The following is a 12,304-nucleotide window of genomic DNA, read 5'->3' on the forward strand; positions in this document are numbered from 1 at the left end:
AGGCTATTCTGTTTCAATAGTTTATAGAATCAGACAAGGGGTGGATGACTGGAGAGTTCCCCGGCCATTCCTTTATTCTTTAGCTCTTTAGCTGGGACTCCCAACAGCACCCAGCTGGTGGGCCGCCCAGTGTGTACCCTTCCCTGGCACAAGGGTCCTGGGCTCTGCTGCCTCAGGAGATGCAGCACCGTCTTTATGGACGGGCGGCCACAGCCTCCAGGTGCTTCCACCTGTAGCCAGACCTACTGCGTCTGAGTGGTTTGTCTTTAAAGCTCTCCAGGTGACTAAGATGCACTGGCAGGTCTGGAAATCACAGGTCTGGAGCAGCCCTCAAGTCTACAGAGATCAAGTCTACAGACTTTTCAAGGCTGCACAGTGAGGAATCAGAGCTGGGACAAATTTTCCCACTGCCCAGTTTAATCATCCTTCCAAAACCAAAAGCAAGAAGAAACCTGTTGTAATAAATACATCAGACATACACTTGAATTTGACTAAAGGAGACAAAAAAGAACAAGTGGAAGGAAGGGGGGAAGGAAGAAGGTGGTAGCGCAGTGAGAAAGACGTCATGCACGCACCCACGCACACCAACAGCCATGGCCACCCTTTGGGGGGGGGCAGAAATGGGGGCACTGCGTTCCATCTGCAGCCTCTGAACTCACGTGCTATGCCCTAGGCTGTCAGTTAAAGGTTGGGGGAGGTATTAAATCACCCAGACTTGCTCCCCAGTCACATTGCAAGAAGCACCAGCCCAAGAAGCCGGCAGGCAAACCGCCCTCTCCACGGCCACTTCGTCATGTTCTAGAATGAGGAGCAGGCTGACATCATGAAGACAGTCTCAGAATCAAACGAGCCCTCTTTTGGGGGGCTTCACAGCCTGTTAAGAATTTCACGCTTTTTCAAAGAGCATTTGAAAAATTACTTTTTGTTTTAAAAAGAAGAACGTTTACTATTATTTTCATCAACAGTGAACCTGCGCCCGCGCCCCTCTGGGCAGCGCTGCACTGCTAACCAGTGTAGCCAGTCTGCCTCCGGAGTCGCGCCGGCCGAGGCCCGCCTTTACCTTGCCTATTGAAGTCCATGGACGGCTGCTTGCAGTCCTGAGCGCGGTGACCGGTGGCCCCACAGTTGTAACACGAGAGATTGCCGCTCTTTTTGTGACTGGAACCATTGCTGCTGCCCACCAAGCCCTGGGCCTGGTACACGCCAGCCGCCCCTGCCATGAAGCTCTGCATGGGCGGGACGGCGAACGTGGACTGACCGCCCAGCACGGGCTCGGCGGGCACGCTGCCACCATAGGGCGAGTGCACAACCGGAAAGGCGCTGCTGCCATACTGCTGGGTGCCCACGTAGCCGCTGCCGCACACTGGGCTGAAGGGCAGGAAGGGGAAGGGGAAGACGGACGGCCCCGAGAACGGGTGCTGGAAGTAGTTGGCGTAGCTGACGGTCAGGCCGCCAGAGCCGCAGCTGCCGCTGCATCCGCACGACGTACACACGACACAGCCAGGCGGCGGGCCGGGCGAGGGCTGCTGGGGCGCGGGCGGCTGCTGCTGGTGGTGGTGGTGGTGGTGGTGGTTCTGAGCAGAGGCAGGAATGTTCCCGGGGGAGCTGCTGCCCCCGCTGCCGCTGCTGCTGTAGAAACTGCTCTCAGGGACGGAGGAGAGCGCAGGGCTGGAGCTGGGGGCCGGGCAGCTGGGCACGGCGGCCATGTTTGGGAAAGACGGGGCAGGGTGGCTACTGGAGGAGGCAGTGTTGCTGTTTGCACAGAAGCTGCCCTGCAGGGGGCCCACGGGCACACTGCTCATCGCAGAGAAGGCAGCTTTGGTGGTGGCTGTGTACAGAGCAGTCCGGGGGTTTATTATTGCAGGGGGCACGCTGATCTGCACATTATTAGAACACGAAGTTTGCCCAGAAATGGCAGAATCCGTGGGGACAGATGAGGACACCAGAAGTTTGATGGGTGGCCGAGCCACGTGGAAGACCGTGCTGGATGTCCCCACAGCAGCCGTGCTTGTCTCTACCACCAGGGCCGGCTGCTGCGCTGGCTTCATGACCCTGTCCAGTGTGGACGCATGGATGACTTTGGTGCGGGGGCCGAAGGAGACGGTGGGTGACACAGAGCTGCTCTCGGCAAGTCCAGAGAGGACCTGCATGGGCTGATGGGGTGCGGACGTGGGTAACACGTCCATCATGGCGTTGCCAAAGCTCTTGTCCACTTTGATGCCGCTTCTTGGTCCAGAGACTTTATTCCTTTCTTCTAGAGACAGCAGTGAGTGCATAGAAGACGAGAGGAGTTTCATGTCTGTGCCTCCCCTTTCCGATTTGTGCACGGAATTCAACATTCGGATAGGAGCGATGTGCGAGGCTGCGGTCATCATCTGCGGAGGCAGCGGATGGTGGCCTGACGGACTGGAGCCTGCCTCATTCTGCACAGGGAGAACCTGGGCCGTGGGTCTGGCGGAACTTGAAGTGAAATGATTCAGTAGCATGACAGGCTTCTCCTTATCGGAGCCCTCCAAGTGCATCTCCACACCTAGAGACGGAAACAGAGCGGTCAGCACAGTTCCACAGGCCAGGGCAGAGGCAGCACATGCCAGCCACACCAGGCATCCTTACGTCTGTCATTCTCCTCGGCGCTGTCCGAGCTCTCTTCTCGGGCCTGCACCCCCATGGGGCTGGGCGAGGAGCTGGAGCATTCGGAGGAGCTGCCTTCCCGGGCCGCCTGGTGAGAGGGCTGCTCCACTTCCACCCGCAGAGCTGCGGAGAAGGGACAGGTGGCAACCGAGTCCACGCACCGCAAGACTTGGACGGGGGTCCCTCTTCACCCACCTCAGTGCACATCTATCGCACACAGACTTCTCTAATTCAGCCTCAAGAAGTCAGGTACGATTATTCCCACATTCAGGCTGGGTTCTGAGATTCTTAGAGAACAAATCGCCCAAGGTCACACAGCTAGTTATGTGGCAGATGCAGGCACAGCAATGCTCTCAGCCAGCTGCTCTAATGCCTCCCTAGGCAAACTCTGGAGAGTGAGAAAAAAGGGTCCCCAAGCCAGCATGCTGCTATAAAAACAGTCATCTACACACACTCTGTTTTATGAGGCCGAGGGACATAAGACCTTTTTAGCCAACCAACCACTTCAAAGATACACTGGCATTTTTTCCTTCCTCATTTAGTGTTACTCTTGATATTTCTACTATATAAGGAAAACAACAGAACGACTGTTACAGGGGTCCTCAACCTCTTTCTGAAGAGGGAGAGGCGGGGAGGGGGGAAACGGTGGTCGAAAAATCAGACCACTGAAACTTCCAGTCTCCAGAGCAGGAAGGCTGGTGGTTTGGCGTAAAGGATGGACCTACTGGGAAATGACCTAAACATGACCTCTGTGTCCCATCTTGGGGAAAAGAGATGTTTTCATCTATTTTTGGGAACTTCCTGCTCTTTCCCTCTCACCATAGTAGTTACTGGATCTAATTCTTTTACCCGAACAGCTTCAGGCAAGTCACCAGTCTCCAGCTTAAGCCAAATGACCCTTCCATTTTCCTATGATACTATGAAAGCTAAAATAACGAACAGTAATTGTGAATACTAAAAAATATAAATGGCAAAAGGGTATGTATGTCTGAGGCCTAATTATTACTGAAAGGAACAGACTGTGATCCACATGTCGGGGTGGACCCGGCCCTCACCCACCTGCAGTGTGGGTGCCTCGCACAGTCTGCACGGGCCCCACGTGGCTGGTGGGGGGCACACGGGCCACTCCGCTGCTGGTGACCGCGGGTGGGGCTGAGGGGTTCAGGCACCGCTTCTCTGACTTCTCCCTGTGTAATAAGAAAGCATGCGAACAAGTGAGTTTGAAATTCTTCTGCTGAAAAAACCTAATGTCTCTCAACTTCTGCTTAAGTACATATAGTCCATACAAAGGGGATTTTCATCAAAATAATCTCCACAGTGGAAAGGCACACATTCTGACTTCTTAGATTCATTACAAAGGGTCTTTCCTAGTAAGCCAAAGCCACATTTGTAGAACTTTAAAAGCATCAACTAAGATTTGATAAGCAATCAAAAGTAATCCAGTCACTGACATGTAACAAAACTGTAGGCCCTAGCATCTATCTGTTCAGCAGGTCAGAAACTAAAATGAACAGACATTTCACAAACCACTTCACACTTACTTCTCCAACTCCAGCTGAGTCTTGAGTTTTTTCTTCGCTCCCATGGTGAGGGATTCAAATTTATTTAGATCTTCTTCGGTAAGACTCAGAAACTTCCGTAGAAGAAACAAATAACAAAATTACTAAGAGTTAACTAGGATTTTGAAAACAAAGAACTTAGAGTTTAACAAATATATTCTATCTCTAGGATACGTAAATAGATAATTAAACTTAACTAGATAATAAAAGACTTGAGAACACGAAAACATTTACTTGCTAAATGCTTTGGTGTCCCTAGTTGAAAGTACTAGACACTCATTTTGCATTTAAGGGGCACAGGCACCCCAGGACAACTCGGTGAATACCAGGTCCTGGAAAGCCCGTGCTGTGCGGACAGGTGACGATTCAGAGGCAGCTTGTGTAAGTGCACCCTCCCTCCCTGGAAAGCCCCCCCCTCAAATGCAAGCATTTATCCTCTTGCAGACAGGAGGCCAGTTTCTGTTAACAGCTCTTTTTTTTCATGAAATCACCACTGTTCTAGGGACAAGTACAACTTTGTTGGGTAGCAAGTGATCCAGGAGAGTAGACGCTATCCACATCAAATGGCTAACCCACTGGCCTTACACGATACTCTGGTTCTCACAATAGTCCATGTCGATTTGCGATTTTAACCAATTCAACACATACATCAGATTAAAACTTTTTAAACTGATCACAACCAAGGTTAGTAAAAATCTGTTGTTTTTAAGCTCTATGAGTCCTAAACCGAGAGTTTTACAAACGTACTTGAAATGCTTTCTTTAACATGTAGTGAAAACTGGATTTCTAGGTTCAATTGCAGATATCTGGACAAATGAAATTTTTAGAGAGATAAAGCCACCAAGTCATAGTATCCAGCAGGGGGAGCTCAGCGTTCAAACACTGTGTACAGCTCTAATTTAGTTTTATTCGTGACACCAAGACTTAAGAAATTTCAGAATTTTTTGAACAGTGAAAAAAATGTTCATCAGAACTTTCTATTGTAAAAAATAATTTCTATGTGGACTGCTTGAAAGACAGAAAACCCATCTATTCCTTTAGCTATCTGACCCTAAATGAAGTCAGATCATTGGAGAGCCACTTACTCAGAGCAGTGTTTGGGCCCCTTGAAGACCGGGCCTTCCTGGGCTGAGCCTCAGCACATGCTCTGGCCTCCACTTGCAGGACAGCTAACGGGGATGAGGAGTGCAGGCACCAGAATTCACTATTTCTACCTACTGCACGACTGCTGGAGACATAATGTCCTTCACATCACATAAAGTACCTAATCTACAACAACGTTAAACTATCTAAAAAAGCTATTTATAACCATCCTTATTCCAGCTTTTGCTTCAGCTGCAGGCAGCCTTCAAATTCCCATCCACTGTCGCCCTCCAGGAGCAGGAAACTGCGAGTGTTAAGTATCAGGCTGTGTGATTTCCACGTCCCATGCAGTTTAGAAACCCAACTCAGTTCCTCTAGGAATGAGGTCAGAAGAAAGACAGGTTACCTGAGTAAAGAGGCAAATTCTACACTACCTGCTTGGGAGCCAACATACCTTCTCCATTGTGAGCTGTTTAAAGACGGGGTAGTACTTGTGCAAACGCAGTTTCCGCAGCCAATCTAAAATCCCATTCTGCTCCTGGGTCTGAGGGGTCTGCAGACTGGATGGCATCAGGATGGCAGGCGAGGTGTCCATCTGTGTCCGGTAGGCCAGCGCCGAGCCCCCGCCCCCGCTGTGGGAGCAGTGGGGCAAGGTGGCCGCGCCAGCCGAGTGCTGCATGTGGTGCTGAGCGCCGCTCTGAGAGGACGGGATGCCGGCCACTCCACACACAGGCCTGCAAGGACAGCAGACAAATGATTTCAAAAGACCTCAGCCTCCACTTAGAGGTGTGCACCAGCTTCCACATCCTGGACCACATCTGTGGTCACATCCATTGCTCACCTCAGAGCCCTTTCTGCTCGCCCCCCCGCCCCACCCCACCACTGAAGTTCAATGTCTGTAGGTGCGTACATGTGCGTGCATAGGTAGCTACCTATATGTGCTTGAGAGCACGTGCTTGAAAGTTATATTTGTGTATGTGTATGTGTGTGTCACCGCCAGACTTCTGACTGAGCTGCCTAGTTTCTTTCTGTTACTTGTATCTCAGAGTGATAGTGATAATCATAAATTAAAACTGACTTCTAAATCTTTCATGGTCAAATTCTTTTTTTTGGAAATGCAAATCCTAGAAGTTGAAAGGAGCAAAGAGCATTCTATTGGGTTGTCGGAAAAGTCATGATGTATTTTTTCTGTTTTTCGTTTCAAAAATGTGTCATGACTTTTCCGACAACCCATTATTTTCTCTCCTTGCCCTTTCCATCCCAAACTGCAAACCCACATACGTTTACTACATGTTCACTACACACGAGGCCAAGGGGTACATAGTAAAGAGAAAAGCCAGTGCTTTCAAAGACCTCTTTACCTAGCTAGGACTTCACACAACCATGTGTGCATGCACACGCTCTCTGTGATGTTAGCCCATTTTAAAGTCAGCTGTCAGACGGGCAGTCTATTTGTCATCTGAGCACTCCTACAATTACCATCAGGTCTCATGAGGATAGAAGACCCCTAGAGCAGCACTCTAACACCTCCTGGGCCTACTCACTTGCTGTGAGCTTGTAAAAATGAAGATTCTCAAAAATCCCCATTTCCTAGAATGTGCAGGGTCCAGAAACTGGCATTTGCAATTAGGGGTCCTTGGGAATTCCAATTCCAATGGCTCCGAAAACCACTTTTTTTTTAGAAATCTTAAATTGGATTATCTCTATCCAATTCTTCTCTCAACAGAATTTAAGACTAAGATCAAGAATGACTTAACTCTAGAAACAATTATTTACACACAACCAAAAGTAATCTCTGTACAATGCTGGTTTGAAACATGTTCGTTACATGGTAGGAGTCTCACCTTCCAGACACGCCCATCATGGTACCGACTTTAGAAAGGGAAGGGTTGCCAGGACCTGTAAGTTAAAATACATATAACATTTACAGACAATAAAAATATTTTTTATTTTTATTTAATCGCATTTTACAAACTCACTTGGACTTTGAAGCTGTTGGGTGGGAGATGAAGTGCTGAAAAATTTCTTAACATGGTCATTTTTCAATACGTGAGAAGGTAATGAAGCCAAATACCTAAAAAGTAAAGAAAGTGGTTTTATTGGCATTAAAATGGTATTACTAATATTGGGAGAGAAATTTTAATTTTCAATTAAGAGAAATATGTTAAGAAAAAAAAGTAAATAGAAGTACCTTAAACTATATTGCTCCTGCTTTAATTCAATTTCTCCTTGTTATGATTCATACCGTTTCCCCACCTCCCGTCCCTTATTTACACAGTTTCACGTTGTATAAATCATGTTTCTCAGGCCCACAGATGGGCAGTGGGCTACAACATGAGCACAGTCAGCGCATCACAGTCATCAGGAACCTGCGGCCACTGTGCTGCAATCACGTCTCCGGCGCCAAGATGTCGGTTCCAGTCCTGGAGCCCAGGCAGCAGGCCTGCCTCTCCCTGCACATTTACAGTGTGCCTGGACGGGACCCAGGGTCCGGAGACACTTGGCCCTAGTTTTACCTGGGAACAGTCTTTCAACTATAGGCCAGAAACAGTAACTAGATTTTATTTCATAAGACTGTCAAAATTACATTAAATAGTGGAATATACTTTGAAATTCCTTTATTCATATCCTCAAAATCACACAGACATTATTAAGAGCCTTCAAATTCTCCATAACTGATTATTAGAATCCCCAGAGACAAAGAAACTCTCTATCCTTCAAGAGCTACATGTCACACTCAAGAGCTCCTTGGAGGAGGACCGGGTAGCTCAGGCCTGGCCACGCCCACACATCTGGTCCCGCCCCGCCCCGCCCACATGGCCAGCCCCGCCCACACTGCCTAGAGCCCTGGGTCACAGCAGTGCCTCTGGCCTGGCTGCTCCGGGTGGCCCCTGGATGGGTGAAGAGCATTACCTCAGGTCCGCTTCCAGATCCATGTGGTTTCTCTCTACATAAAACGAATCTGGGCCAGCTAAGCAAGGAATGAATTTCTCCAAATTTTCTTCAGGGTATAGCTGAGATAACTGAAAGGAATGAAAAAGGACAAGCAGTTATGTCAAAAATCATTTTACACAACCAAAACTCCTCAAGAAAAACTTGGGCAGGTCCTAAACGGTGACATTGGCTGGTAATGCTACAAAGTCCCGTTCTATTGGCTATTTTGGGGTTTACACCCACTTCGGATGCAGAAAGCCACAAAAGAACATCACGCTCCCACCACAACATCAAGAAAACACTTGATAATTTACACTATCGTACCTTTCCTTGAGCCCACCAGACAGCTGAGTTGCAAGCCCACCACCTAAACTGAATTTCAAGAGGGACCTGCCCCTCCAAGGAGAGACAGGACGTGCGAGCTGTGTCAGCTGTGGCATAGCACAGGGAGGAGGTGGCTGTCATACAAGCGGGTAGAAGAGATAAGCCAAGACAGACACATCCCCGCAGGCTGAATGGGGCAGGTATCAGTCAGCCACGAGCCCCAGACACAAGGGAAGTGTGCCCTCATTCCGAAGCTGTCTTCCACAGGCAGGAGACTGGAGAGAGCCTCCACAGGTGTAGGTTGGCTGCCCCTGGGGGCCAGGCAGGAGACCCCGTGCCTTTCCCCCGGAGACTTCGCTGAATCTTAGGCAAAAGCCCTTAAGCTGTTAGGGGAGGGGCAAGGTTGTTCCTGCTCAGACCCTCCGGTTCTGGGGATGAGGCAGAAGCAATCCTTTCCTGCCTCTGCGGGCGGGGTAGGAAGTCATCCTGTCACTAGGCCATGGGCTGAGATGCCCTGCCTCTGGGGAAAGTAAAAGCAAAAACTCTATGGCCCTGCGGAATGGGCAAGAAGCCCTCAAGTTGAGAATCCTGAACCAGCACAAAGCAGAGGTCAGCTGCTGCTGGGAAAGGAAGGGGCAGGGATCCTGAGAAAGCCCCCACGTCAAAGGCCGTGTACCTAGGCCTGAGGCTGGACCAGGAGGATGGAGAACCACCCTCACTCCAACCATAAGTCCATCACCAGGCAACAAGTAACAGCTATCTCCCGGGGTAGGGTGTGTATCAGGGGTCAACAGGGTAGGGAGACCCCCTCTGTGCCATAGGCACACAGGACTTCTGAAAACTGAGGAAGAACTAAGACCATTGAGAAGAACCTACACTCTAGGCTCCACTCAGGGCTCAAAGTACCAGCAACCCTTTACTAGAGGACCCTGAAGCCTGTGGTGCACTGAAGGTAACCATAGCAACAAAACCAAAACCCAGCTCAACTCCTTACTCGATCAACTTGATGGTCTGACAGAGCAGCATGCTCACTTCTAGGCATAATACTGTTTCCCTCAGTCTCCATATTTTCTAAACATGATGTCTAATAATCAAAAATTGCAAGACATACCAAAAAAAATAATAAAATAAGGGAGAGCAAACTATATCAAGATAATCATCAGAACCAGACTCAAAGCTAACCCAGATGCTAGAACGATCAGACAGGAACTTTAAAATAACCATGACTAACACACTAAAGGATTTAATTTTAAAAAAAAAGAAAAAAAGCATGAACAAATGGGACATTTCAGCAGAGAGATGGAAATTTTATTAAAAGACATGTCAAATGGAAAAGCTAGGGGGGAAAAAAGAATAAGAAAACCATGGACCAGAGATGAAGAATTCAGCAAATTCAACAGACTTATTTATCAACAGCCTGGGCAGAGCTGAGGAGAAACATCAGTAAACTGGGCAATAGATAGGGCAATAGAAATTATCCAAACTGAAACACAGAGTGAAAAGAGGAAGAAAAACAAAATGAGCACCGGAGAGCTGTGGAGAATATCAAAGGTCCAAGTACATGTAACTGAAGTCCCAGGAGAAGTGAGAGCAGGCAGGACAAAAAGAAAGATTTGAAGAGATGATGGATAAGAATTTTCCAAAATTAATAAAAGACAGCAAACCAGGTATCCAGGAGTACCAGAGAACCTGAAGCTGGGTGAATATTGGCCACTATTAACACTCAGATGAAAGACCAGCATGAGGTCAAAGTTCCCACCAGCATCAGTGAATCCAGAGAAACGGCCTTTTTTTTTTTTTTTTTTACAAAACGAGGCAAGACACAGAGGAGAGGGAACTGAGTGTTCAAATATTACAGAGGAAAGTGAGCCCCCGGGAGGATGAACAATCCTAGAGAGCACGGCACTGTGCTTTCCTTCAGTGCCTGACAGGCGGAAAGGACAGGCAGAATCAAACAACTTCCTGCCCAAGCTTTTAAAATAGGATCCATCAATGGGATTTTCTTCTACAGGCTTATATCCTTGATTTCTATAATGAAAATGTCAGACATACTTTGGAGACACTTTTGATACATGTAGGTCTGTATGTCTGTATGCATGCATGCATGCATGGATACAGGTATACGTGCGTAAAGAGGTATTTATTTGGCAGTGGAACCTTTTGTTCAAATGATATTTGTTGAATCAGTTTAAAAATGAACAGGAAAAGCCAATGTGTAAAGCAGATAAAGGTGAGACTAAGTGAAGTCTCTGACCACTGGTCCACCCTCAGCCTCTGCTAAAGAGTAACCAAACCAAACCAAACCCTCTCGGTCATCAGTGCAGTTGCATCTTCTGCCTCATCTCATTCTCAACAACCAGAAGGAGTACAGGCTGTGGCATCGAGGACCACGTGCTTATTGCCACACACCCTGGGCTTCCTGTGCACAGGTACTGTGCTCAGTATGCTAGCTGAAGAAAGCCATCTGAAATGGCTCTGCAATGTTATCAACCACAAGGGAACGGGAGCCTTCTCGTTTTTGTAAGAGCCCTTAATCACCTTACCTTTGAAATAAATTCAGTCACTTCAGAGGAAGATTTGGTTACTGATGTTACTGAAGAGTCAGACCACAAGACCTTAAAAACAAACAAACAAACAAACCTTAAAAACAGACAGCACATCTGTAATTCACGGCACGCCTGTCCAGGCATTCTTCGCTGGCACAGGTGCCATGAGCGTGACAAGCCCTAGTGTATCGTGCATCTTCTACATGGAGCACTGGCACATCCCTTGACTTGTTAGAGAAAGAGCATTCACTCGGGTCCGTTAAAGCTTAACTTTGTGTTTTGTGCAATTATTCAAGTATCACCAAATTACTCAAGCATGGAGTCTAAGGCTTGCTCCTCAAAGTCCCAGCAAGTCACTGACTGTTCTGACTGCTTGTGATGCCAGCGTACATGATTCTCAAGTGGCCCTCCTCTCCTTAGGTCAGTGGACATGCCTTTGGATGTGGGATCAGGAAGTTACCAGATTATCAGCCCCAGGAAGTGCCTGGGTGTGTCCCTGCCCTCAGGAATCTGACAGAACTGGGGGTCCCACTGGAGTAAATCCATGACAAAAGGCCAAGGCATCAGTACCCAACAGCAGAGAAAATATTCCACTGTCGAGGATGTAGGAAGATTTTGGGGAGAAAGCATCAGGAGGGCTTTCTGGAAGAAGTTCTACAATGCCCGGCATGCCGAATACCTGACTGTACATACATCTGTTTTTTCCCTGCCTGCACATGTGACGGTGGGTAGCTTTATTTCATTGTTTCATAAATGTCAGTCTCCCCAAATGGACTGTAAGCTCCCTGTGGGACAGAGCTGTGTATTTTTCCTCAGTTTTCTCCCAGCATCTCACAGTGTTTCCACCTAAGGTACTAAGTGGACATGAGGGGAGAGGGAGACGTCACCTACGCACATCAGAGGGCTTTTCTGCACAAGAAAAGCATGAGCTGAATGGGGAAGGGCAAGTGACAAATCTGTTAAAGGAATGGGACAGACAGAGGGGATGAAATGAAATGAGAGGGAGGCAGGGGCCAGAGCAAGCAGAGTTAAACCATGAAATAGGAACTTTACCCTAAAACCCAGAAGTCATTGGAGGATTTCAAGTCAAGAAATAAAATGACCAAATTTATTTTATTACCAAAAAACCCCCAAACCATTATATTTACACTGATTTACAGCAAACAGAGCTTGGAGATCAAAAACTCCTGTGCCCCTCCTCCACTCGTGTATGCTGCTGTACCCCCT

General features: G+C 48.0%; 1 protein-coding gene across 1 annotated transcript in view; it reads right to left on the bottom strand.

Moving 5' to 3' along the window:
* Positions 1 to 12,304, bottom strand: part of ZCCHC14 (zinc finger CCHC-type containing 14) — a 71,372-nt gene that overhangs the window by 5,750 nt on the left and 53,318 nt on the right. Inside the window, exons 4-12 of the mRNA XM_019635069.1 lie at positions 11,075 to 11,146; positions 8,187 to 8,296; positions 7,253 to 7,347; positions 7,118 to 7,172; positions 5,728 to 6,007; positions 4,173 to 4,264; positions 3,691 to 3,818; positions 2,614 to 2,754; positions 1,061 to 2,530 (exon numbers count right to left, since the gene is read on the bottom strand). Coding sequence (XP_019490614.1) covers positions 1,061 to 2,530; positions 2,614 to 2,754; positions 3,691 to 3,818; positions 4,173 to 4,264; positions 5,728 to 6,007; positions 7,118 to 7,172; positions 7,253 to 7,347; positions 8,187 to 8,296; positions 11,075 to 11,146 — 2,443 coding nt within the window. The remainder of the gene's footprint in view (positions 1 to 1,060; positions 2,531 to 2,613; positions 2,755 to 3,690; positions 3,819 to 4,172; positions 4,265 to 5,727; positions 6,008 to 7,117; positions 7,173 to 7,252; positions 7,348 to 8,186; positions 8,297 to 11,074; positions 11,147 to 12,304) is intronic.

Source organism: Hipposideros armiger, unplaced genomic scaffold (genome assembly GCF_001890085.2).
Source record: "Hipposideros armiger isolate ML-2016 unplaced genomic scaffold, ASM189008v1 scaffold_19, whole genome shotgun sequence".
Classification (NCBI taxonomy): domain Eukaryota; kingdom Metazoa; phylum Chordata; class Mammalia; order Chiroptera; family Hipposideridae; genus Hipposideros; species Hipposideros armiger.